This window comes from Rhinoderma darwinii, chromosome 10 (assembly GCF_050947455.1).
Source record: "Rhinoderma darwinii isolate aRhiDar2 chromosome 10, aRhiDar2.hap1, whole genome shotgun sequence".
In the NCBI taxonomy this organism is placed as follows: Eukaryota; Metazoa; Chordata; class Amphibia; order Anura; family Rhinodermatidae; genus Rhinoderma; species Rhinoderma darwinii.
In genome coordinates this window covers 24057716-24083988 of record NC_134696.1, presented here as the reverse complement: position 1 = coordinate 24083988, position 26273 = coordinate 24057716, and the positions used below count along the sequence as shown (strand labels likewise).

The 26273-nt window shown below is 42.3% G+C and overlaps 1 protein-coding gene across 3 annotated transcripts; it reads right to left on the bottom strand.

Annotated features, from left to right (window-relative positions):
- Positions 1-833: 833 nt before the first annotated feature.
- On the bottom strand, positions 834-17135 carry PDPN (podoplanin). 3 transcript variants are annotated; one of them, XM_075839513.1, is made up of 6 exons: positions 16944-17135; positions 6406-6488; positions 5449-5575; positions 5169-5210; positions 3107-3215; positions 834-1290 (listed from the first exon to the last, which is right to left on the bottom strand). In XM_075839513.1, exons 1-6 carry the CDS (start codon positions 17008-17010, stop codon positions 1284-1286), a joined length of 435 nt encoding a protein of 144 aa, XP_075695628.1. In that variant the 5' UTR covers positions 17011-17135; the 3' UTR covers positions 834-1283. The 3 variants fall into 3 exon arrangements, with proteins under 3 accessions (XP_075695628.1, XP_075695629.1, XP_075695630.1); XM_075839514.1 differs by having other exon boundaries at positions 5169-5207; XM_075839515.1 differs by lacking the exon at positions 5169-5210 and having other exon boundaries at positions 16944-17122.
- Between the last annotated feature and the right edge of the window lie 9138 nt (positions 17136-26273).

Below are 26273 nucleotides of genomic sequence, written 5' to 3'. Positions count from 1 at the left end.
AGGGCAACCATCAGCAGATGAACGACAAAACGCTCGTTCATCTGCTGATCGTTATAAAAATGAAAAATATTATCGTTGTCGGTAGCACATCTCCCTGTGTCACTGGCAACGTGACAGAAATGTTTGAGGACGAGCGATCAGAGCAATGAGAACTCGTCCCCATACTAGCTCCTAGCATACTAGCAAACCAGTGCCGATCAATGAACTGTCTCGTTGATGGGCGCACGTTTATACCGAGGACGGGTCATGTAAAAGGATCATTAGAAAAACTGTGCTCTGACCACTATCAAGATGTATAAAGAAATTAATAGGTGGCAAATTTTATGTAATTGCTCTACCACTGCTTCTGCTTGTACATAGAGTACAGCGGGGTTGGTCACATGACAAGGCGTCGTATCGTCATCAAAGAAGGCTGGGCAACTAGACTTCCGCTCCCCCAGCAGCGCCATAACAACCTATGAAAATCTCAGCATCACGGGACAGGGGACCGGAATGTATATTAGCGAGTGTATCACATACTGCAGGGGAAATGCCTGGCTGGCCTGGAAAATCAGTTGTTTGCCAGGGGTGCCAAGAGCCAGACCTACAGCGATCAGCTGATCGGTACAGTGACTCCTTTCTGAAAGTTTGTCTCTGATGAGATATCTGCTTTAAGATGCTCCCATTGCTGCATGTCCCATCTCTTTCATAGGTATATGCATGCCTCATATCCATTTCACATGGATTGTCAGTAATAAGGAGGGAGGCAAGCTTATTCAAAATGGGCATTTGTCAAATGTACCCCAAAATGGGCATTTTTGGGAGGTTTTGTGGGCTTTCCTTGGCGGGTTGGGCTTAAAATGTTCTGCAAATGGTATTGAAATGTTGGGAGTTATACATATGCTGTACTGCCCTACCTGCGTACTATTAGCCATGTGGTTATAATTATACACAAGCCCAACTTCAACCCACCTTGAAAACAATGGTGAAATTCATCAAACGAACAATGGCTACCTATATAAATAATAACTACGCATTTTATATCAAAGTATATGGGCTGGAATCAGATTAAAGTCCCGCTTTGCATGTGTCAGTGTGGCTTTTTTTTATGTTGAATAAATATATTTTTATAACAACGCTTTTCATTGAACCTGAATGAGTCAATTCTCCACCATCTCCGATGGCGTCCTCTTCTGTTGTCAGCGTCACACTCCAGATATGTCCTTTATGTCTATAATTCACAGTCAAAAGATTTTATGTTTCTTTACACAATAAATGATCCCTTTCACGTTCCTTTGTTCATCTCAGGGCCTGCGGAAACAAAAGCGACATATATCAAAAGTAAGTTATATGTTTATAAAGGGTGAAAAATATGTAGTTCAACTCCGCCAATGGTGTTGGCACCAGTCCAAAGGAAAATATCTCCAAATATTTGGGCAAAGGATATGGAAAGGACCATCCCTCATGTGGGGTGCCTATCAGAAGTGTAGTTTGAAGCTCCAAGGTCTCAATGGGCTCCGCAGGATTTATGCCTCCATTGAAATGCACGTTGGCCGTATTCGAGGTTTTTGTGATACAAATCCCAACATGTATGAGACCTTAGAGCAAACAAGTATCAGTCAATCGGTGTGCATGTACATACACACCCTACATGTATGCCCAACCGATACCAAAAGGGCGTCCTATTGGCCTCTGGAAAACTGGGATACATCAGTACACTTTTTTTTTTTAATGTATAGGAAAGTGCAGCCTGTAATTTACTTCTACCATGGCAGCCTATGCATGACGTATGGCATACAGTTGCATATGTGGTGAGATTTGTCAGGCCTATGTGCGTGTAAACATTTAACATCATGTGAACAGAGAAATAAACTTAGACCAGGCAGGCAGAAGATGCACCACATTTATCACAGTGGAGCACGCGGTGTGATAAATTTAGTGCATCTTGCTAGACCCTTTTCTCCTCCTTATACCATCTCCTGGTTGGCTTAGTTTACCGTTTTTGGTGCCAAAATTTTGGCACGATTTTGGCACACGTCGGCACATTTTAAACCACGTCCCTTTCCCCTAACCCTCTTTTGTAGACACTCTTATAAAGTGTCTGGTGAGACACAAACATCTCTTTCTTTTTAGCAAATTAATAATAAATTTGTTTTCATTGATTTGGGCCACAAAAAGGCGTAACTTAGGCCAGAATTATGGCTCAACAACAATATTACATCTGCCCTATTGTCCTGTCTGACAAATATGATATGGATGATAATAATATTATTCCAAAATATGGGTATAGGATCTTCTATATAAATAAAAAGTTGGGTTACTTTTGTATATGCTCAGCACAAGACCCACTCCTCACTGAGCGCTCCGCCGAATGTGCTACACCTTAAAGGGGTTTTCCAGTCGCTAAAAATTGATGGCCTATCCTCAGTATAAGCCATCACTAGCTGATGGGTTGAGGTCCGACTCCCGGGACCTTCGCCAATCAGCTGTTTTGAAGGGGGTGCAGCGCTCGTACGAGTGCTGCTTTTCCTTCATTTCGACTTGCTCACTGTGAATCTTCAACACGGATGTAGTGGCAATTCACAGGTATTGTAGTCTTCTTTTCCCATTCACTTCAATGGCAGAAAAGGCTGTGAATCACTACTACATCCGTGTCGATGATTTACCGTGCGCAAATAAAAATGAAGGGAAGGCAGCTCTCATACGAGCACTGCACTCCCTTCAAAAGAGCTGATCGGCGGGAGTTGGACCTCGACCTATCAGCTAGTGATGGCCTAACCTGCGGATAGGCCATCAATTTTTAGCAACAACCCCTTTAATGTTAATGTCCACCATTCAATTTTTATGTCCAAAATTTTGTGCTGGTTAATTCCATAATATATCTGTTTAGAAAGTATCTGTGCTCTCTCCTGTCATGTCTGTTTTAGTAAATACTTGTATTACCCATAAAATAACAATTCTGGAGCATCTTTTCTTATGACTCTGTGTTGTGCTGTTCCTCTGTCATTCCTGCTAGAAATTTAGGAATAAATTCACAACTGGGTGTTACCATCCCCCTTGTCAATGCATTTCATAAGTTTCACTTAAGTGTTATACAATGCAGTCTGTTGACCTTTCTTTCACTTACGAGTATCTTCCCATTTTTCGAATAATTAAGATGGCGATTATGGCGCTTATTCCGAAGATGGATACAATGCCAGCTACTATTCCAACCAATGTGCCCAAGTCCAGGCCACCTGCAAAATATGACACCAAATCATGAGGCCTAGTGACACAATATGCAGAAATTACAAATGCCCATTCCATTTGAGGGAGTCATGAGGGTCCCCAGTCCTGGGAAGTCAAGCATCAGGTCCACTGGAGCAAGAGCAGCCCAATTCGGGGGATACTTTTTATAAATGCCCTAATAGGGTATATATCCAAAGAGGATAACCCCTTAAGAATAGGTTCAACTTTAAAGTGGGGGCAGAGAGTCACTTTACATATATACATGTTCAGCTCGGATATTTAATCTTCTCTAAGATCACACTAGTGGCTCAAAAAGGGTGTGCCACAAAGGACTTTAATCATCTATTCATGGGATACAGAGGGGTAGCAAGCAGGGGGGGGGGAGGGAGGTGGCCCCGAGACCACTGAGATGCTGGGGCCCAGAGGCGGGCTGGCCCGCGGTGTCATGTCCCAGTTTCCACTGTATCTACGTCCTCAGGACGCAGATACAGTTGAATACAATACTGGAGAAAGGTGCTGTCAGCTCCCTGCTTCAGCATTCACTGTGTAATGACGGCCATGAGCGGCGCTTTTATGCAGTGATATCATAACGCCTGTCTGCGCTGAGTCACTCATAGCACAGACCGGAGGAGCAGAGGAATCTCCTTCACTTGCCGTAGGAACGGGGATAGGTGAATATTTATTTTATTATTTTTGTAGTAGGCATTATGGGGGTATTATACTGGGTATGGGGGGCAGCTATGTGGGGAATTATACTGGATGAGGGCAGTTGTGGGGGAATTATACTGTATGGGGCAGCTATGGGGGCATTATATGGTAAGAGGGAAGCTATGGGGGCATTATACTGTGAGGGGGCAGCTAAGGTGGCATTATACTGTATGGGGCAGCTATGGGGGTATTACACGGTGTAATGGGGGCATTATTCTGTGTGGGGGCACTATGGGGCATTATACTGTGTGGGGCAGCTATAGGGACATTATACTGTGTAGGGTCCACTAAGGGGTCATTATACTGTGTGGGGGCCTCTATGGAAGCATTATACTGTGCAGAGGGCACTATAGGGGCATTATTCTATGTGGGGGCCACTATAGAAGTATTGCACTGTGTGGGGAGGCACTATAGGGGCATTATTCTGATGGGGGCCACTATGGGGGCATAATACTGTGTGTATAGGCACTATACTGTGAATAGAGATAAGGAAAGCAGCATAGCAGTTGCGAAAACAGCGTAGCTCGCTATGCTACACTGTGTCGTAACACCCATTCACTTCTATGGAAGTTTACAGAAACAGAGTAGCACAGCAAACAAAGCAGTTTACATAAGGCTGACCCAGCCAGATGCGCCTCAGCAGTTGCCTTGGGGGGCCACTGGGTTGGGGCCCACTAAGATGTATTTTGCCCCCCCTGTGCTAAACCTCTAGCTACGCCTCCGACAGGAAAGGTTATATATGTGTGATCGCTGGGGGAACACCAATAGGACCTCCACCGATCACTAGACCGTAGTGAGGATGAGTTTGAAAGAAGCGGTGGTCACTCGTACACCCTGCCACTCCATTCAATGTCTATGAGGCTAACGGAAACAGCTGAGTACAGCACTCTGTTTTTTAGGTGGCGACATAGGAGGGATCGGTACCCCCCCCCCCGTTCTAGTGATTGGTGGGGGCCCCAGCGGTCAGACATCACCTATCCTGTGGAATGCCCTTCGCGGCACAACCCCTTTAACGCTGTCAGTGTGATTATAGCAGTAGCATGGCGATCAATTTTGCCGTGACTTCAGACTTCCACCCCCAGTGGCAATATGGGACAGCAGGAATCTAAGCCTCTTTCTTTGACTAATTTTAAGCACCAGCACTGTCATTGCTGCGGAGCAGGCGGGCAGAGGCGGGTGATGCCACTCAAATCCTATGCTTTATTGATCATGAGTTGCAGCATTACAGACAATTCTCATCCACTGCTACATACTGGGAAGTGTCATCTTTACACCAGGCCTTGTACAGTCATCTGCTAGAGGAAAAACAAACTGTGCATGAATGCAGTGAACATTGCAATAAAGGAACTGAGCTAAGCCGTTAAGGGTGTGCATGTCAATACAGAGTTAAATGGTTTCACTAGCAGACATCAGAATTGTAATTACAGCTCTGGAGCATAACACAGGCTTCAATAAAGTCATATTGTAATGTATTTGCAAAGTTACTCATCTCTTTTATGTACATAAAATTTAAAATTGGTTTCCATATCATACCTTCAGGATCTTCTATAACTACTGTATATGTTGTATTGTCCATGCTCTGTGTGTCTGTTTCCAGTGTAAACGATCTTGCTGTGCTGGTGTCATACTGACTCGTCACATTAAGTTCTGTCTGAAGAGTCTAAATAAGAAAAGATTGCAAAGAAGAATGTATTTGTCTTAAAGGAGTTGTTCAAGACTTCCCTTAGGATAGGCAATCAATGTATGATCGGTGATGGTCCCATCTCCAGAACCCTATCGATCAATAGAATGAAGGAGCTGCTCCACAGCGCTGTATATATGAGTGTGGCTGTGCATGGTACTGTAGCTCAGTCCTGCTCAACCCGTTCACTTGAATTGGCTGAGCTGGTGTACTTGTTTGTACGTTCCACTGGCTGTACAATCAATGATGGGGGCATGACCCCTACATTCTACTAATCAGTGGGGGTTTTAGGGATTTACTCAATTTAGTAAGTGGTTTTGAGTGTTCTATTGACCATCATACGGCTGGATATTCCCTGATATATTGTAGATAACCCTTTCTAAAATGATAACAATGGCCAATTGATTTGGATCCCTCTTGGTTAGTATGGTCCCCAGCTCTTGAGCCTGTTGGCCCATTGATTTGCATTGACTCCCTGCAATGCTTAGTTTTGTGTAGAGAAAATAAGTGTTTACTCTGCATCTTCCACTGTTCATGGGGGTGCTTAGCAGTGGGACCCCCTTATTTCTCAATCAGCTGGTTTTTGGATGAATGGGTTAAGAATGGGTTGTCGAAAGCTGACAAAAACTTTTATAAAACACCAAGTCTTTATCTTGAACATTCCCATCGAGGTACCTAGTTTTCTTTTGGTGGTACCTCAATGTTCACCAGTGGTTCACCATCAAATAAAGACGAGATACCAAAAATAAGAGAATCAACATATTATGGACAAAACAGACAACCTCTTAATTTTTGAATTCCACACTCACTTGAGTTTGAGCTTCTGTTGAGTCTGTAAAGGTTTTTTCGGTTATGTTCACTGTTTCTGCTTCATTATTCAGTAAAGTTACAACTAAAAAAACAAAAAAAGGTTAAACATAAAGTAAGCTGTCTATATATTTATTTAAAATTCTTTCGTTTCTGGGGCTCACTTAAAAATACTTCATTTTTATTGTTTGAGCTACCTCAGCATTGTTCTCCCCTATGAGGTAAGGCCATCATATCATGTGGTACCAACCAGGGCAAATTCCAGCACAAGGCATCCAGGACTTCAATTTTAAGGTGCCTAGGACAATAAGAGCGTCAAGAATCTCATAGAGTCTCTGACCTGTTTCAACATAGAATTGGATGGTCTTCTGTTCAGCTCATTACTGATTGAATGTAATGTTCCTTTGGTGGTAAGGAAGGTCATTGCTTTGACAGGAAGCCAACAGCTGAACACCAAGGATGGCCATATGGGTGGTCAAAACAGACAAAGTGATGAAGGCCTCCAAAAGGTAAATTTTTGACTGGATACAGGCTGTAAATGTAGTCCAAGAGAGGGAGAGCCCAATACTATTGACCGGCAGTCGGGGCTCATTTAAGTATTAAATTAATGGTAGTCAACTTGAAGTTCTTCTCAACTTTGTGCCTCCAAATCCATCTTTTTCACACTAGGGAACACATGCTGTGCAGTAACTCATGAGGCCTGGTGGCATTGGTCAATGCCCTAATTTTATCGTCTTCTAATTGTGGTATTAAATGTTGTCCATTCAAATGAATGATTCCTTTAGAGCGGGATAAGTTATTTGCAGAAGAACTAGCTATTGGGTCTGCAGATGTAGCAGTCACATCCAGGCCCTGGTGCCTGAAGGGGATCAAAGGATCCTTTACCACATAAGACACCAGTAATATAGGCGGGGTGCCCTGCTACAGATTTTGCCTTGTGGCTCAGGAGCTTCAAGTTTTACTTTTGCCTCCTTCTATGACATCAATATACCCTACTTAGGGCATAAGGACAGGGGTTGTCCCAATGAGACAAGCCATTCACATTTTCCACTAGTATTATCAGTGCAATGGATCCAATGAAAAGGGAAGCAGGAAACCTTATATAAAAAAAAAAGTAGGGTCACTCGCCTATGAGAAGTCCCCTGAGCTGGTGCTCTCCTCCAATTGGGCAACAGAGGCTGCTTCTTTAGTTACTGTTAAATCAATACTTGCGAACAAAAATAAAATCCACTTTCTTAGCTTTTTCTTTTTATACCCAGTGTGAAATGCTACAAAATGAGTAGGTTGGTTAATTCTTATGTATCCATCGTTAACTAATAACAGTCACTTTAAATAATAGTCAGCACATTCCTCTGCTGCCACCATCTATATAAAGCCCAGGGAACAGTCGTGCATCAGAATACCTAGTCTGTCCATGTACTCCCTGGTTATGTCTGACACTATTATATCAATGAGAACATATCATTTTTGTATGCGGCTCACCCCGTATGCCAGGGAAGGATGGAAAAAAAACATTCTCAGTTACAAGAAACCTCAGTCTCAGCAAACAAGTTTGCCTTTGACTGTGGATGGTCAGTAACTGGGGTGGAACGCAAATGTCTATAGTGTTTATAAGGAAGCAGCAAACAAAAAAGTGATTTATACAGTTGTTGACTAGTTGACTAGTCAGTTATTCTTATTTCTCCTCCATACGTAGAGGTCTTATAAAAATATTCACTTTTTTTTTCATTTATGATTTTTTGGGACATGAACAGAGAAAAATCCATTGGAGCCCCTATGGGGTTTTCCATCGGCCATTGTGGTATTTATGATGACAAGAATAGCACTATTCCTGCCGCCAAACATACCAAGACCCTGATGGACTGTGTAAGTGGGATCCATCAGCGTCAGTTTGGATTTATTGGAAAATGGATTTGTCACATCGTCGATGGATCTGTCACAGTGTCCAGTCATGGCGCTAGTGTGAACAGAGTCTAAGGCTGGTCATAGACATAAAGACGGGGCCATGATCCGATGAATGTACGTTGGGAGATTTTCAAACACAACATTATTTGCAAAATTTGTTTATTTTATTTTTATTTAAGATGTCAAAAAAAAATTGGTTGCATTGGTGGACGTACACATTAACCCCTTTATAACCTCTTTTAGGCTATTACGTGAACACATTTATTGATAGTGTTATTAGAACATGGTTTCAATATTTGATGTATTAAAAGTGACCCCAGGAAATGGCTCAGCTACAGTGTATTTAGTTGTGAATAGTGGCTGTATTCTCCTGCTCCATGGCTACTGTGTAAATATTTTTGTACAAGGCTGCCGTCCTAGCTTATGTCTTCTGCTTAGACCAGCACTACAGCTTTTTTGAAATTTAGCTTTTATTAGCTAGTTAATATATGTAACATGCAAATGTGGAAAAAATAAATGGTAAGGCTTCGTTCACATCTGCGTTGTGGCATCCATTTTAGCGGATCCGTTGAAATAAAAAAAACTGACTGACTGATGCCAGACTGAATGCATCAGAAGGTAAAATAGGTTGTTTTTGACTAATCAGTTTACCGGATCCGTAAAAAAAACAAACAGATTTTTTTCTTTCAGTTTGTCATCAGTTATAATCAGTTTATCTTTGCATCTTTCTTGCTTTCATTTTTAGTCTGCGCATACGTTAAGCGTAATGCATTACTGATACAAACGGATGTCATATCAGTTTGTATCCGTCATCCATTGACTTCAATGTTAAAAAAAACTGTAAAGCTCCTTTCCGTCATTTTTTACGGAAACAATAGGGCAACAGACTATGGTATTTCTTCTGTCAAAAAAACGGAAACCTGACAGAACGGAGCCAAACTGAGCACAACTGATGCAAAAATAAAACCCATTGAAATCAATGGGTTTTTTGGCTGAAACGTTTACTTCCATTCTTGTGGTACTCTGACGGATACGCTAGAACGGAAGCCATAACAGATGTGAACGCAGCCTAAAAAATATCTTCCTAGGCCAGGATCTCATATGCAGTTTTTGGTGCAGTTTTTGTCTCAAAGCCAGAAGTCGTTGCAAAAAAAAAAAGGAAAGGCATTAAGAAAAAGTCTGATGCATTAATTTTTTGTGCGTCCAATCCTGTGTTTGGCTAAAAAACTAAGACAATAACTGCGTGTGTGTGATCCTGGCCTAAGATTGTCTTGATTCTTCAAGACAATCCTTTATAGTCAAGGCGTCCCATCGCTCAGCTGACTGCTGCAAGTCCATCAGGTCTAATCACCAGAGAAAGCTGCGGCTGGTCATACATACAACGCCCGTCGCAGGGGAAATGTATTATTACATGCCGGCCATTGAAGTGGGTGGACGATCATGTAACACTAGGATGGGTTGGCCCCGACATATGCACTTTATCACTGGCTCTCTACTTTGTCTAATAAAGGAGGGTTCCAAAAAAAAAGTTAAATAACTCTTCAATTTTAGGTTATTTGATGTTATTTTGTTAAAAGCTGCTCTCAAAAGTCAAATCTGTCGTCCTTTGGAAACAGTGTGGTGGCTCAGTGGTTAGTAGTTTTGCTTTGCCGCGCTGGGATCCAGGGATCGAATCTGTACAAGGACAACATCTGCAGTTTGTATATATGTATGCATGTATGTATGGCTTGCCTCCAATTTCCTTCCACACTTCAAAATGATACTGATAAGTTAATTGGCTTTATATAAAATTGGCCCTAGTGTGTGTGTCTGATATAGGAAAAATGGATTGGGAGCCGCATTGGGGACAAGAACTGATATGAATAGTGACAATCTTTTTAGCACTGCAAAATATGTTGGTGCTATGTTAGCAGCAGAAATTATTGTCACCCTGATGATCAACTCTTCTATGGATATGTTACCAAGCCGTTTTTGCCTCTACACCCCTTATAGACCCCTCTGTATCTGTATCACAGAGGCAGCCCGTGGGATGGTCCTCAAGAATCATGGAAACGGGAGGAGGAAATGGAAACAAACACCAGGCCCGACTGTCGTGGGTGGAAAAACCCGGCACCATAATGGGGGCCCAGTTTGATCCTGGGGGCCACTCTTTTCTGTATATGCCACTGATCTACACCCATATTCTCGGTTTTTGTCTTTTTTATTATATATGTCACAAATCGTTATAAAAAAACAGTTATTAAAAAAATAAATTGTTATTCCTGACTTGCTCGAATATTTAGAAACATGTATTTATGAATCGTTCTGTATCAAGAACACAAGGACAAGGACTAAATTCTGTCATGAAACATTTCAGGGTTGGAAAATAAGTAACAAGAGGACGGAAGGAATCTCTGTGAGGGGCTACAGTACATATCAGTGTTTTCAGCTCCACTTCTCAACACTGCAAGCCTTGTCTTATGAGTTCAGTTGGAAACATTTATAAAAACCGGTGCATAGAGAAAAGGTGGTGTCCCCCATATCACCAATCCACTGTTTACTTCCATTTTTCTAAACTACTTTCTCCAAACTGGAAAATTTCCACTTAATGGAGAGTTTTTCTATAGAACATAGACAGGCCGCATTGTAGAGTACCCGTGAGGAGGTTAGAAAGTATTTGGGCGTCTCAAAAGTGTCAGTGGATGACGTTCTTCATTTACTTTGCATGTTCTGACTGCCTACTATACATTAGTACTTGAAGAGGGTCTGTCACCTGCCCAAAAAGCTGACATCTCAGGCACCTCACAGATTCTGCCGCTTTTTATGTTTTTCTTCTAGCCCCCACCGTTCCTGAGATATCGGGGCCATTAATTCTGGTGTCCGATATGCAAATGAGTCCCTTGACTGTCAAGTGGGCGGTTACCCCTTATCAAGTGACAGGTGTTACCCGCCCACTTGACAGTCAAAGGCTTAATTTGCATATTGGACACCAGAACTAACGGCACCGATATCTCAGCAACGGTGGGGGCTAGAAGAAAAAAATAAAAAGAGGCAGAATCTGTGAGGCGCCTGCAATCTAACTGAGATGTCAGCTGCAGTTTTTTGGGAAGGTGACTGGTTCTCTTTAAGGGGGTTGTACACAAGATTAGAAAAACATGGCTCCTTATTCCTTGAAACAGCACCATACCTGTCTATGGGTTGTGTCTGGTATTGCTACTCAGCTCTATTGAAGTGAATGGAATAGAGCTGCAATACTACACACAACCTGTGGACAGGTATGACTCTGTTTAGGAAGAAAGCAGCCACATGTTTCTAATTAAGTACAACTTCTTTAATAGGGTTGTCCACTTTTGGCCAATTTGTACTTGTCCTTCAACAATCAGCTGGTCCTCCCTGCAGGGACCCCCATGGATCATTTGTAATTTGTCATGAAACCGGGTTGTAAGTGTTCAATTACCCTGCAGCGCCACCACAGGGGAAATTAAACACTACACAGAGTCAATCAGTTGGAGCAGCTGATCGGTGCAGGTTCTAGGTATCAGACCCCCACCGATCATAAACTGATGACCTATCTTGTGGATAGGTCATCAGTTGTCCAGTCATGGACAACCCCTTTAAGTCTTTCCTGGTCTCTATTGAAGACAACACAGGGTGAGGAGGTTTCTGCTGCAGCACACTTCCACCCCATTTCTCAAATCTGTTGTTCACTTTAAACCCAGGAGAGTCTAGAAGACATTGCAGAGATGCCTCCAAAAATATAAAGAAAACTTTTTTTATTTTATTTTTTAACCCTTAAGCTAGTCATTTAAATCTGAACATGGTAAGAGAAGAGGAGGGTATTATTATAGGTTCTATCTGATATTTTTCTATTGTTCCTAAATTAAGTTACTACTGTTATGTTTTTATATGTTTTGTTGCATCATCAAACTTTAGCCAGGCATTTTGGAGGAGGAATCACCATCACATACAATCTGTTATATTATGTTTATTATGTTGTCGGTGACCCAATAAGATAATAAAGTTAATTAGTTCACGGTCACCAGGTCAGCAAATAATAACATGCAGAGAACACTGCACGTGCCTTGTCATGGAGGCCTAAAATTGAAGTTAACTTTTATATTTAACAGCTAATACCTTATGGGGTATTCCAGTTTTAGCAAATAAAGGTTATATGAATAGTTACACAATGTTACATACTTCCAGTATTCTATATCAATTCCTCACCGTTTTGAAGATCTCTGATTGCTGTCATTCAATATGAACCTTCTTTGTTTGCTTCCAGAGGATGTGACGGACACACAGGTAGATGGATAATTACAAATATATAGGGGAATTGCAGTTCAATACCAAAGTGAACTTTTATTTTAAGGCCTCTATGACAATGGACTTGTGGTCCACTCCACATTTAAAGAATTATAGAATACACCTTTAACAAACATTAGTTGAGAAGTAGAGGATTAAATCAAGTAACATATAGTCTACTGACTAATTCACTAGGGTATCTGGGCTCATATACAGCTGCCATACGGTTCTTCATTGAGGCAGGGACAAAGCTGAGGACAGCTGGCGTGCCATGTGCTCGCAGGTGCTGGTTGGGGGCACTAATAAGACACTCTGCCTTGGTCAAAGTATTTAAATTTTGCCCCAGGTGAAGGAAAGCCTTGCTATGCCCCTACACACAGGTTATTATTTATCTCAGCTTCTAATAAATGTGTTTCCGGGTATTAGGAATCGCCCCTGCCCTGGCGATCAGCTTTTATTGCCGGGCACTGCAGGGAAAATGCAGTATTGCATGCGGTTATTCAAATAAATGGCCGACCATGTAATAAATAGATGGGCTAGGTCTTTTTGTGAGCATCTCACCTCTGTTTATATCCCCTAATAAAGGCATATGGAAAGGGGTTATTTTCTTGAGCGGGAACCGCGACAAAAAACTTTGGCAAAAGCCTCCCATTGATTTCAATGGGAGGCGAAGGCGATTTTTTCCCGCGAGCAGAAAAAAATGCTCGCGGGAAAAAGAAGCGTCGTGCTCTTTCTTTAGTCATTTCCGTCTATGACCTTCCACTGATATGTAAGGCAGATAAATCGGTTTTCGCAGCATTTTTTCCCCGCAGGGCTCAATGGCGCAAAAAACATGGCAAATAGAGTGCAGGCAGGTCAAAATCTGCCTAAAATTCCTGAAGGAATTGTGTGATCTAGGCCTAAAATTGATTATTGTGAAGTTTGGTGACCATATATCCTTAATTGAAACTACCCCTGCTAGTTACCACCAGCTACAATGTATATAGTGTCAGATGAATACCCCGTACTGTATTACACTTTATTTACCGTTTTCAAATTGCGCTTATAAAAATCAACAGAGCGCATTATATACACAGAGGCATGAATGGGAATTATTCAGCACGTACAAGGTATAGATGTTTATCCAACCATTCCTGGAATTCCTTAGTCAACTGTTCTCCCCCCGCAACATAATAACGCTTTCAGACGCTTATTTCCCCCATACATCCCAAAGTCTTAGTCCAGCGAACACAGATAGGTATTTACTATTGATGTCCCCGAGGAATTGCACAATCCCAGTTTGGATTTCTATGTCAGGGCTATTTTCCCAATTGACGAATGGAGACCCCTCTGTGAATAGAGTATAAAGTGTCTGTTCAAGGAAAGCCACCGGAGTGGAACTCATGGCTGTGAGTGTATACATTTGTACATTTGTGTGTTGTGTATACATTTGTATATATGTGTGTTGTGTATGTGTCTAAGTATCTATTAATATCTACATATAATTGCGTTTAAAGTATTATACAGATGACAGGGAGAAATCATAATGAAAATCATATTTCATGGGAGCACACATACCATAGAGGACGCCCATACAGCTTCTATGTGGTCCTTGGAAAAAGAGGGCCAAGCCCTGGTTGTTCCATCCTCTATGCTATTAGGTGGCCAGAACCTGTATGAGACTCCTCTACAGAGGAAAAGGGGGTCAGGAATTGGCCAAACCGTCATGGAAATAGTGTGGAGAGGGGAAAAAACACAATTCTCTTCTGCGTGGCAAAACCGGGCACCATAATGGGTAGCCCTTTGTTATGAGTGCCCCTCTGTTCTATGTGCGCCACTGCATAGCTTCCCCTAGTTTATCATCAGTCACACACACATACTAGTCCTTCTCAATGAATTAGAATATCATCAAAAAGTTAATTTATTTCAGTAATTCTATTCAAAAAGTGAAACTCGTATATTCTATAGATTCATTACACACAGAGGGATCTATTTCCAGCATTTTTTTTCTTTTAATGTTGATGATTATGGCGAACAGTTAATGAAAACCGAACATTTAGTCTCTCAGAAAATTAGAATATTATATAAGCCCAATTTCAAAAAAGATTTTTAATAACGAAATGTTGGCCTACTGAAAAACATGTACAGTATCTGCCCTCAATACTTAGTCGGTGTTCCAACTCTGCATGAATTACTGCATCAATGTTGCGTGGCATGGGGGCGATCAGCCTGTGGCACTGCTGAGGTGTTATCAATGCGGCGTGGCATAGAGGCAATCAGCCGGTGGCACTGCTGAGGTGTTATCAATGCGGCGTGGCATGGAGGCGATCAGCCTGTGGCACTGCTGAGGTGTCATCAATGCGGCGTGGCATGGGGGCGATCAGCCTGTGGCACTGCTGAGGTGTTATCAATGCGGCGTGGCATAGAGGTGATCAGCCTGTGGCACTGCTGAGGTGTTATCAATGCGGCGTGGCATGGAGGCGATCAGCCTGTGGCACTGCTGAGGTGTTATCAATGCGGCGTGGCATGGAGGCGATCAGCCTGTGGCACTGCTGAGGTGTTATCAATGTGGTGTGGCATGGAGGCGATCAGCCTGTGACACTGCTGAGGTGTTATCAATGCAGCGTGGCATGGAGGCGATCGGCCTGTGGCACTGCTGAGGTGTTATCAATGCAGCGTGGCATGGAGGCGATCGGCCTGTGGCACTGCTGAGGTGTTATGGAAGCCCAGGTTGCTTTGATAGCGGCCTTCAGCTCATCTGCATTGTTGGGTCTGGTGTCTCTCATCTTCCTCTTGACAATACCCCATAGATTCTCTATGGGGGTTTAGGTCGGGCGAGTTTGCTGGCCAATCAAGCGCAGTGATACTGTGGCTATTACACCAGGTATTGCCACTTTTGGCAGTGTGGGCAGATGCCAAGTCCTGCTGGAAAATGAAATCAGCATCTCCATAAAGCTTGTCAGCAGAGGGAAGCATGAGGTGCTGGGAAATGTCCTGCCAGACGCTGCGCTGACTCTGGACTTGATATAACACAGTGGACCAACACCAGCAGATGACACGGCCCCCAAACCATCACTGACTGCAGAAACGTCACACTGGACCGCAAGCAGCTTGGATTGTCGCCTCTCCACTCTTCCTCCAGACTCTGGGACCGAGATTTCCAAATGAAATGCAAAATTTACTTTGTGAAGTTTCCACAGTCAGTGATGGTTTGGGGGCCGTGTCATCTGCTGGTGTTGGTCACTGTGTTATATCAAGTCCAGAGTCAGCGCAGCGTCTAGCAGGAAATTTTCGAGATTAAAAAAAATGCTGGAAATAGATCACTCTGTGTGTAATGAATCTATAGAATATATGAGAGACACTTTTTGAATTGAATTACTGAAATAAACTAACTTTTTGATGATATTCTAATTCATTGAGAAGGACTAGTATAGAATGGCCCACCATTGGCATTAGACCTGTGGAGGCAATCTGTGACCGAACCGCCTAACCCCAATCTCCACATCCCAATACCATTGCCACTAATGGAAGCTATCAGGGTGGATCGTATCAAAACTGTCTAAGGATATGTTCACACTGAGTTTTTTTGTCATGCAGAAAAAAAATCGGCCTCTAAATTCCCTTTAGAATTTTGGAGTCGGTTTTTAAAATGCAGGAGGTTTTTAAAGCAGTTTTTGAGGCGGAAAACTCTGCAAAAAAACACCACAAAGAAAGTGCAGGCAGGTCAAAATCTGTCTCAAAATGCCTGGAGGACAAAATCGCGTTGAGCCGTTTTTTCTGCCCCCAATTGATTTCAATGAATGTTCCAGAGCGGAATCTGCCCCATGACAGAGCAGGACGCTTATTTTTTAAGCGAGCAGACAAAAAAATCCGTCCTGAAAAATAAAAACGCCTCCAATTTCTATTGACTTGACTCTACGCACTAACAGTTGCATAGTCTGATTACGTTACATATTTAAGTGCAATGTATAAGAAGAATTGCAGAGATAGCAACTCCATAATGTATTTTTACTACTTGAATCGACTATTCAAATAACAGCAGTCTATAGTCTATGAATGCGACACACACTGGCAGACTGTCAGGGCATGCTGGGAGTTGTAGTTGTAGACCACTATAGTACACTGTCACAAGGCAGTCCATAGTCTGGTCTAAAATCTCGAAGAAATTGAATTCTTCTTTGCCCCTGCTTGGAAAATGAGGATTTCCGATAGTACCTGTATAGTAATGAATGCAATTCCCAATTATATAAACATGGTAAAAAGTTTATCAAACTTTTTTCTTGCCCTCTTACTTTACTTCAGGAGTAGATACGGCATATACCTCACGAGTAGTTTAGATATTGTTACCCTAGTAGTTACATTACACGTTTCTTACCTTCTGCATACGCTGCTCGCAGGGAAAGACCGATTAGCAGACAAAGCAGGCCCTGTGTCCTGAGCATTTTTCGGGAGTGTAGGGCACTTTGTTCTGGAGGAAGGCACAGGCTGTAATCCTGAAGAAATGTGATTTAGGAATTTACTGGTACAACCGCATTATAGGTTGGAAGGGCAGGGGGATTGGACTGTGCTGGGGAGTTTGGAGGTGGGGGTTTTCTAAGGTGGTCTTAGATGCATATGATCCTCCCAGTAATCCCTGTATGGACAGGACTGAACATGATCTCACTCTGGGATAACGGATACAGGGATACAGCTGCCAGCGAGTCTTAATAACACGTTTATATAAATGTACCTACGAGACAGTTATATCATTGTCTTAAAGGAGCCCTAAATATCCCTCGTTTTAAGGGATTCTCCATGTAAATTTATTTTTGCAGAAATCTACTTAATTTGGCTGTAAAAGATAGAAAATGTCTACTTTGAGTTCTAAAAGCCTCTCTATCTATCTATCTATCTATCTATCTATCTATCTATCTATCTATCTATCTATCTATCTATCTATCTATCTATCTATCTATCTGCCTGCATATCTATCTATCTATCTATCTATCTATCTATCTATCTATCTATCTATCTATCTATCTATCTATCTATCTATCTATCTATCTATCTATCTATCTATCTATCTATCTATCTCATATCTATCTATCTATCTATCTATCTATCTATCTATCTATCTATCTATCTATCTATCTATCTATCTATCTATCTATCTATCTACCTGCATATCTATCTATCTATCTATCTATCTATCTATCTATCTATCTATCTATCTATCTATCTATCTATCTATCTATCTATCTATCTATCTATCTATCTATCTATCTATCTATCTATCTATCATCTATCTATCTGCATATCTATCTATCTCATATCTATCTATCTATCTATCTATCTATCTATCTATCTATCTATCTATCTGTCTATCTGTCTGTCTGTCTGTCTGTCTGTCTGTCTGTCTGTCTGTCTGTCTGTCTGTCTGTCTGTCTGTCTATCTATCTATCTATCTATCTATCTATCTATCTATCTATCTATCTATCTATCTCATATCTATCTATCTATCACAGATTCCACCCCAAGAAACCCTTAAAATAAAGACACCAGACAAAGAATTTGGGGAAATAAAGACCTTGTTGTTTATTATGGGTTACCAATAAAAAAAAAAGAAATTACATTTCTCAATAATCCAATATAAAGACCATGACTCAAATGTTCAACATTAAACAAATCCCCCGTCCACCCAGTAACTCCTCTCAGACAGACAGGCAGCTGACCAGACCAGAACTCCGGCTTTTATTTTCCGAACAGCCAAATAAAAACCAATCAGGATGCTGTTCCCAGAATCTTCCATCTCACAAGGTACCTGTGGAAACTTCCCGAAAAAAATAAGTACCAAATGCATCCCCCAAAAAAAGGGGGTGAGGAAGAAATAATTTACCTGAAAATACCTAAGAAAATAAATGCCATAAAATTAGACATAAAGAATGAAAGGGGGACAATGTGATCCCATGTGTCCCCCATGCTATTCGCTCCAAGTGGCGGGGGGCTTTTAATCTATCAGCAAATCAGAACCTCAGAACAAAATAAAGAGTTTGTAAAACATTTGCGCTTGATACACAAACATGTCTGCAGAGAAACGCAGTGGATCCAGTAAGACGTGGTACTGGTCTTTTCATAGTTAAAGGGAATGTGTCGCTAGAATTTTTTTTTTTTAGTTAAACAGTTAGTATATAAATGATTACACATTGTTTTAATTTTTTCTCAAGTCAGGAAATATTATAAATTAGATTCTAATTTATAACATTTCCCAGTGCTGGTCACTAGAGGGAGCAATTCCCAAAATTGCAGCATTGGCATGTGGTAAAGCAACCTCATTGCTTTATGCTGCAAAATTGGAGAAGACACCCTCGCTCTAGTGAGCTCACAGAATCCCCCCTCCTTTATCCTGGCTAGTGCCAGGAGAAAGGAGGGGGTTGAATGTTCAAACCTCCTACACTGTGTGCTGCCATTTTTTGAGCGAATGCACAGTGTAGGGGGATTAGATACAGTGGTAATCACACAGTATAACACGAACATACACACACATCACATACACACATCACATACACATACATCACATACACACACATCACATACACAAACACAAACATAACTTACTTGCTCCTGCCGCCGCTGCTACCGCCGCTAGTCCTTGCGTCTGACCATATGGCCCGAAGTCGTCATCTTACTGTCCGGCCGCGGCTTCCGGTCCACATGAAAATGGCGCCGGATGTCGCTCTGCCGAAGACCTTCCTTTTGGTCTGTTTGGGAGCAGCGCATGCGCCGTTCCCAAACAAACGGCGTACGCTATAGTGAATGGAACGGCTCCCGTTCACATTCTCTATGGGGCTGTATGTGCCGTATTCCATCTCTGTATGTGTCGTTAATCGACACATACAGAGATGAAAAAAAAATGGCAGCCCCCATAGAGAAGTAAAAGAAAGAAAAAAGTACAACACAAAAACACAAATAAATAAAATTTATTTTAATGACATACTAAAAGCCATAATATATAAAAAAAAAAATTCGTGACACCTTCCCTTTGAAGAAGTACTCCGACAGGAAGAAAGAAAATCTTCTAGCCTGTCCCTCCCCAGGCCCTATTCCATTCTCCACCAGCAACTTAAAAAAATACAAAGTATTCACCAAGAAATGCGCACCTATATCGATATCGGGGTCACCTGACCCCCATTTCTCTTGATTCCAGGCGGATACTAGAGGAGAGGGTTCTCTTCATTCTGTTCAATAGGAATTACAGAGACAGTTGAGCAATCGCCGCTGTTTTTGTAACTCCAATACAACAGAATGGAGAGAGCCGTGTGGCCCCATCTCCTCTAGTCCCCGCCTGGGATCAGCAGCTTGCACATTTATCGGGCATCTATTAGAGATTTATCGCATATCCTGTGGATATATTATACATTTCTAAGTTGGAAATACCCCTTTAAGGACAAAATTGTCTCAGTCCTTAAAGGGTTAACCATAATAGGAAAATAAATCATTAGAGACATTTTTCTTTAAATTCCTTAAAGGTGTTTTCCCCACTAAGGACATTTATCACCTATCCTATGGTCGCTACACTGGGCTGTCTCTGTCAGCCCTATAGACATTGCACAACCGCCCGACCGCCGCTACATTTAAAATCCTCCTCACTGCGATCAGTGAGGAGGAAGGTGGGATCAGAACCCCCGTTCTAGTGATCAATGAGGGTCCCAGTGTTGGGGCCCCCAGGCATCATATATTTTTCACCTATCCTGTGGATAGGCTATAAATGTCCTAACTGGGAAAACCCCTTTAGGCTATGTTCACACAGAGTATTTTGCAGGAGGAATATCTGCCTCAAAATTCAGTTTGGAAGTTTGAGGCCTATTTTCCTCTCCCTGCACGCCGATTTTCGCGCCGTTTTTCGCCTGCGGCCATTGAACTCCGCGGGCAAAAAACACAGCGAAATACGCTTTCTCTGCCTCCCATTGAAGTCAATGGGAGGTCAGAGGCGTAAACGCCCGAAGATAGGGCATGTCGCTTCTTTTTCCCGCGAGGCAGTTTTACTGCCCGCGGGAAAAAGACGCCGACGCCTCCCATTGAAATCAATGGGAGGCATTTTAGGGCCATTTTTGCCGAGTTTTGCGACGCGGTTTCCGCGTCAAAAAACTCGGCAAAATACTCAGTGTGAACATAGCTTTAAAGGGTTATTCCCAACTCAGGCATTTATATCATATCCACATACTATGAATGTCTGATAAATGTGGGTCCTAATCTTGGAAGGCCACCCCTCCATTTATCCCCAGTCTGGTTGCGCTGGTCGACTAGGTGAGATGGGGTCGCGGGACCCCCGTTCTGGATATACTCAATTTTTTGTTAGCCATTTTTGCCATATCTTGTGGATATGCCATAAATATTTGAGTTGGGATTAACCCTTTAACTTTATCACCATGAATGTTTACAGATGGAGCTTTGATATTCATACCCCAGTAGGGGGCGTACTAACACCTAAGTTCATTATTACATTGATGATTCATGTACCAGTGAACTGTGATAATCTTGATATTATTTGATGGGTTCTAACACATTCACAATTCTTTCTATCATTGTTATTTCCAATTTCTGCTATCTGGTTCCCCCCTGTTTTGCAGCAATGTCTTTATTCATCTCACCCCCCCCCCCCCCCCGGTCCATTTTTTGTCTTCTGTAGTGTTAACAATGTTGCATTTCGGTTTTGTACAATAGGCTTTCATTCTGTTTTTTACTGAATATGTCTACCAAGACCTTCAACTAATATTAGTTACAATTTCTCTTATGCAGCTGATTTAACCCCTTAAAGGGGACCTGCCACCAGCATTTCACCTATTAAATCAGCAATCCCTGGTGGTAGTGGGTGAAAAGTCATTTCTACATAACCTTTAATTGTCTTCTTTGTCGGCTCTGTACTGTTAGTATTCTGTTTTTTAGTGTTCCCGCATTGTATGCTAATGAGCAGAAAAGAGTCAAATCTTCATTCCTCAAGTCTTTCCGGGTTGACCCCGCCTCCTTACTTTTGATTGACAGGTCTTCGCCTTCCCCCAGCACACAAAATCCCGCGCTTGGGCATTGATGTCCTCTTCTGGTGTGTGCGCACAGTGAGACACCGGATTATTATGATAAAATGCACGAAATGTTTGCAGACCGTTATTTACAGTCGGAGGAGGAGTTTAGGAGAGGGGATAACGCCAATGAACTTTTGATAGCAGCGGCCAGTGAGGGATAAGTAAAGTTCAATAGGTGAAATGCTGGTGACAGGTTCCCTTTAAGGACACGGACAATTTTGGCCTAGAGGACAGAATAATTTTTTTATATTTCCCTTTTTGCATCCCGACGTTCATAACTTTTTTATTTTTTGTACGACGTAGTTGTATGAGACTTTGTTTTTTTGCGGGACGAGTTGTACTTTATGTAGGTACCAATTTTTGGTACAAATACATTATCGTTTAGTTTATATAAATGTTTATTTTGGCGAAAATGCAGAAAAAAAGCAGTTCCGCTGCAGTTTTAATATATATATTTTTTACACCGTACACCAATCATCATAAATAATGTTATACATTTGTTGTACAGGTTGTTAAGGTCGTGGCGATACCAAATATGTCTATATTATTTCATGTTTTGGGACTTATATTTGAAAAAGTTTATTTACTTTACTTTTATATTATTTTTTTATTTATCATTATTATTATTTTTTACATTCATTTAACTTTTTTTTTTTAATCCCATAAAGGGATTTTTCATTTTGATTTTGATTTTTTAACTGTAATGTACTGGCATAGATCTATATGCCAGCACATTAGCCTGTGTACGGATAGTATACAGGCAGTTGTTAGGGCATACCTCAGTATGCCCTAACAACAGGAAATATGTTCAGACAGCCCTGGGGTCCTTCAATGGACCCTGGGCTGTCTGGCCATACAAGTTATGGGCTTTGATCGCGTCACAGTTATTTTCTATGACGCGATCAAAGTGCAGTCCCCTCTCCTTGAACGCCGCAATCAGCTTTTATCGCGGAATTCAAAGGGTTAACGGCGGAGAGAGGATGTTTCTCTTCTCTCAGCTGTCAGAGTGGGGCCATGCTGTGTATTACCACCGTTGCCCCGCTCTCGATCGCGCTTACAGACGGCTGTCACACAGGACGAGAATGCTCGTCTTAATGCGCAAAGTACTCGCCACTCAGGACGAGCATTCTTGTCCTGTGTCGGCAACAGGTTAAAGAAGACCTCCAGTGGTAACACAACTTTCCATATCTGCACCCCCCACCTGGCTGTATACCACAGACTACACTTCTATTATGTATACTGTACTTACTTTTTGAGCTGCCGCCTTGTCAGTGCTTTAAAAATGCCTTCATCTTAATTTCCCCAGCTTTCTCTTCCTCTCTGCTTTGCTACCAATCCCATGATGCTTCAGCACAGCATGACCAGCTAAAGACCATACCATTTCTGCATGCTGGGGGCACTGCAATTATCATTCTCTCTATATTCTTCTAAATAAGCTGAGAAACCATAAGTATACAGACAGGGAGGAAGCGCTATATTCTTCTACACCTGTGTGACAGGAACCTGTCTAAGTATCAGTGGTGGCTGATGATAGAAGTTTCTGTGTCCCCCCCCCCCCCCGGAATAATACTATTGTGCACAGGAACTGCTGAAGCCTATGATAGGTGACACATAGATCTCCATAGACTCAGGTAGAGAAAGTAGTCACCGAGCCGGATCCACACTGCTGCTACGCAACCGCCCCAGTCTGATATATTGAGATAAATAACAGGCGAGAGACTGACACGTGGAATACCAGAATGGTACACATGGGAAAGTTTCGTTTTGGCCGGAGCGTCCCTTTAAAGGGTTAAATAGACCTTATATCACTACTGCCGGACAAGTGTTGATATCACACCCAGTCCTCTTAATAACATGCGGAGATGTGAACGTAATGCAAGTTATGTAGAGCAGCTGCCGGACATCTACTTTACCGATGTTCAAAACAATGCAACACAATTTTCCTCTTTTTCTTAGAAATCTACCAACAACCCTCATCTTCTGCTTTCTTTATAATCTACATAAAAACTTGAGTCACTTTATAAATACATTTAATTACTCATCTTGTACTGATCCTAAGTTACAGCCTGTATTACACTCAAGAGCTGAATTCACAATTCTGCTGGTTGCTTTTGGAAATAGTCAGCAAGCTTATTGTCAGACACCCCCCTCAGAGCTTAGCTGAACTCCTATAAAGAAGGGACAGTTTAGTTTTTCCTACATAAGATTACTGTACAGTTTCAGGTGTTAGGACTGCACTTCCCAGAATCCAATCACCATAACAAGCTATGTGCAGGGAATGCTGGGATATTTCAGCTCTGAAGCCAGCAGAATTGTAAATGCAGCTCTGGACTATACTATGGGCTGTCACTGAGGATGCATAAAAGTACAGAGCGTACGGTATATGTCCTGGAAGCCACAGTTAATTTCGCCTGAAAAATCGCACCAAATTGTGGTGCAGTTTTTCAGATGGCATGTCCGCTGCGGTAATCCTGGAGGAATAATAATAATAAAAAAGTTTATACATACCCCGGCCGTAGTCATGGCGGTGAGTCCATCTCCTCTGAGCGCAGCCCGGCCTCCTGGGATGACGCTGTAGACAATGTGACTGCTGCTGCCATTGATTGGCTGCAAAAAGTCACATGGGATGAAACATCATCCCAGGAGGCCAGGCTGCACTCAGATGAGGGGATTGCGTCGCTAGGACAATGAGTGGGTGGTGAGTATAAGGGTATGTTCACACGGCCTATTTACGGACGTAATTCGGGCGTTTTTGCCCCGAATTACGTCTTAAAATAGCGCCTCAATAGCGCTGACAAACATCTGCCCATTGAAAGCAATGGGCAGACGTTTGTCTGTTCACACGAGGCGTATATTTACGCGCCGCTGTCAAATGACGGCGCGTAAATAGACGCCCGCGTCAAAGAAGTGACCTGTCACTTCTTTGGCCGTAATTGGAGCCGTTATTCATTGACTCCAATGAATAGCAGCGCTAATTACGGCCGTAATGGACGCGCCGTTCAAGCGCCTGCACATGCCGGTACGGCTGAAATTACGGGGATGTTTTCAGGCTGAAACATCCCCGTAATTTCAGCCGTAACGGACGCCCTCGTGTGAACATACCCTAAGGCTGGATTCACACGACCTATTTTCAGACGTAAACGAGGCGTATTATGCCTCGTTTTACGTCTGAAAATACGGCTACAATACGTCGGCAAACATCTGCCCATTCATTTGAATGGGTTTGCCGACGTATTGTGCAGACGACCTGTCATTTACGTGTCGTCGTTTGACAGCTGTCAAACGACGACGCGTAAAAATACAGCCTCGTCAAAAGAAGTGCAGGACACTTCTTTGGACGTTTTTGGAGCTGTTTTCTCATAGACTCCAATGGAAACAGCTCCAAAAACGGACGTAAAAAACGCCGCGAAAACGCCGCGAAAAATGCAGCAAAAAACGCGGGTTGCTCAAAAAACGTCTGAAAAGCAGGGTCTGTTTTCCCTTGAAAACAGCTCTGTATTTTCAGACGTTTTTGGTCACTACGTGTGCACATACCCTAAACGTTTTATTTTTTTTTTAACTCAAAAAACTGTATTTTCTTTTCTCACTTGCGATTTCCACATCGGAATTTGTTGCCGACGCTCCGGCCGAGGATTCCCCTACTGGAGAAGCCCCTGGTGTCACTATCCATATATAGATAGTGACACCAGGGGCTTCTCCAGGAGCGGAATCCCCGGCCGGAACATCGTCACCGATGCTCTGACTGGGGTTTCCGCTCCTAGATGGAGCTCCAATAGAGCTATCTACAGCGGGGCGGGGTTAGCACGATCTATAGGCAGGGTAGCACTAGCTTCAAGGGGGTGTGGCACTATCTACATGGGCACTGTGGGGCTATTTGGGCACCATCTACATGGACGCTGTGGCACTGGCACTTTATATGTGGGCACAGGCACTTAATATGTGGGCACTGTGGCACTACGTGACCTAAAAGGAAAACATTTGCCGCGCCGCATCGGTTGTCCCTCTTTGCGATAATTGAAAGTTGGGAGGTATGCATCCTCCCATCTCTCATGTTCACAGTCCCCCCCCCCCCCCAAAAAAAAATGACTGATGCGTCATATTCAAAATTACCACTAGAGGGTGCTGTCAACATAAGCATCTCCTTGGGAGGAAACACTAGATTGCTGTAGTTCCGGATTGATTTTATGATTTTTATACAATGTTACTTATATGTTCATAACAGGAAATAGGGCCCTGGTCAACAAGTAGGACCCTCAGCTTTCAAATGTAAGCAATTTTTCATGATTTCAATGACTGCACATATACAGTATATGACAGTAAATGGGTATAAACATTCCGTTAAAATGTATAAATGTATTTGATATGTATATATGTTTATACCTATAAACTGCCAAACAATTAACACTCCAACACAGTGCCCCCACAATACAGCCAATTCAATGCCTAAATAATACCGCCATACAGTATCCATATAATGCCCACATATAACTGGGATATTTTGCCTACACATTTCTGCCATTCATAATGGAATGTTTTACCACTTACCACTTTTGGGGTCCTGTCCCTGGCCCCCTATGGGCCATTACCCATTTTGCCACCACTTAAAAATGTCGCTGGTTCACTATGATGTAATTGCCATTCAGGATATT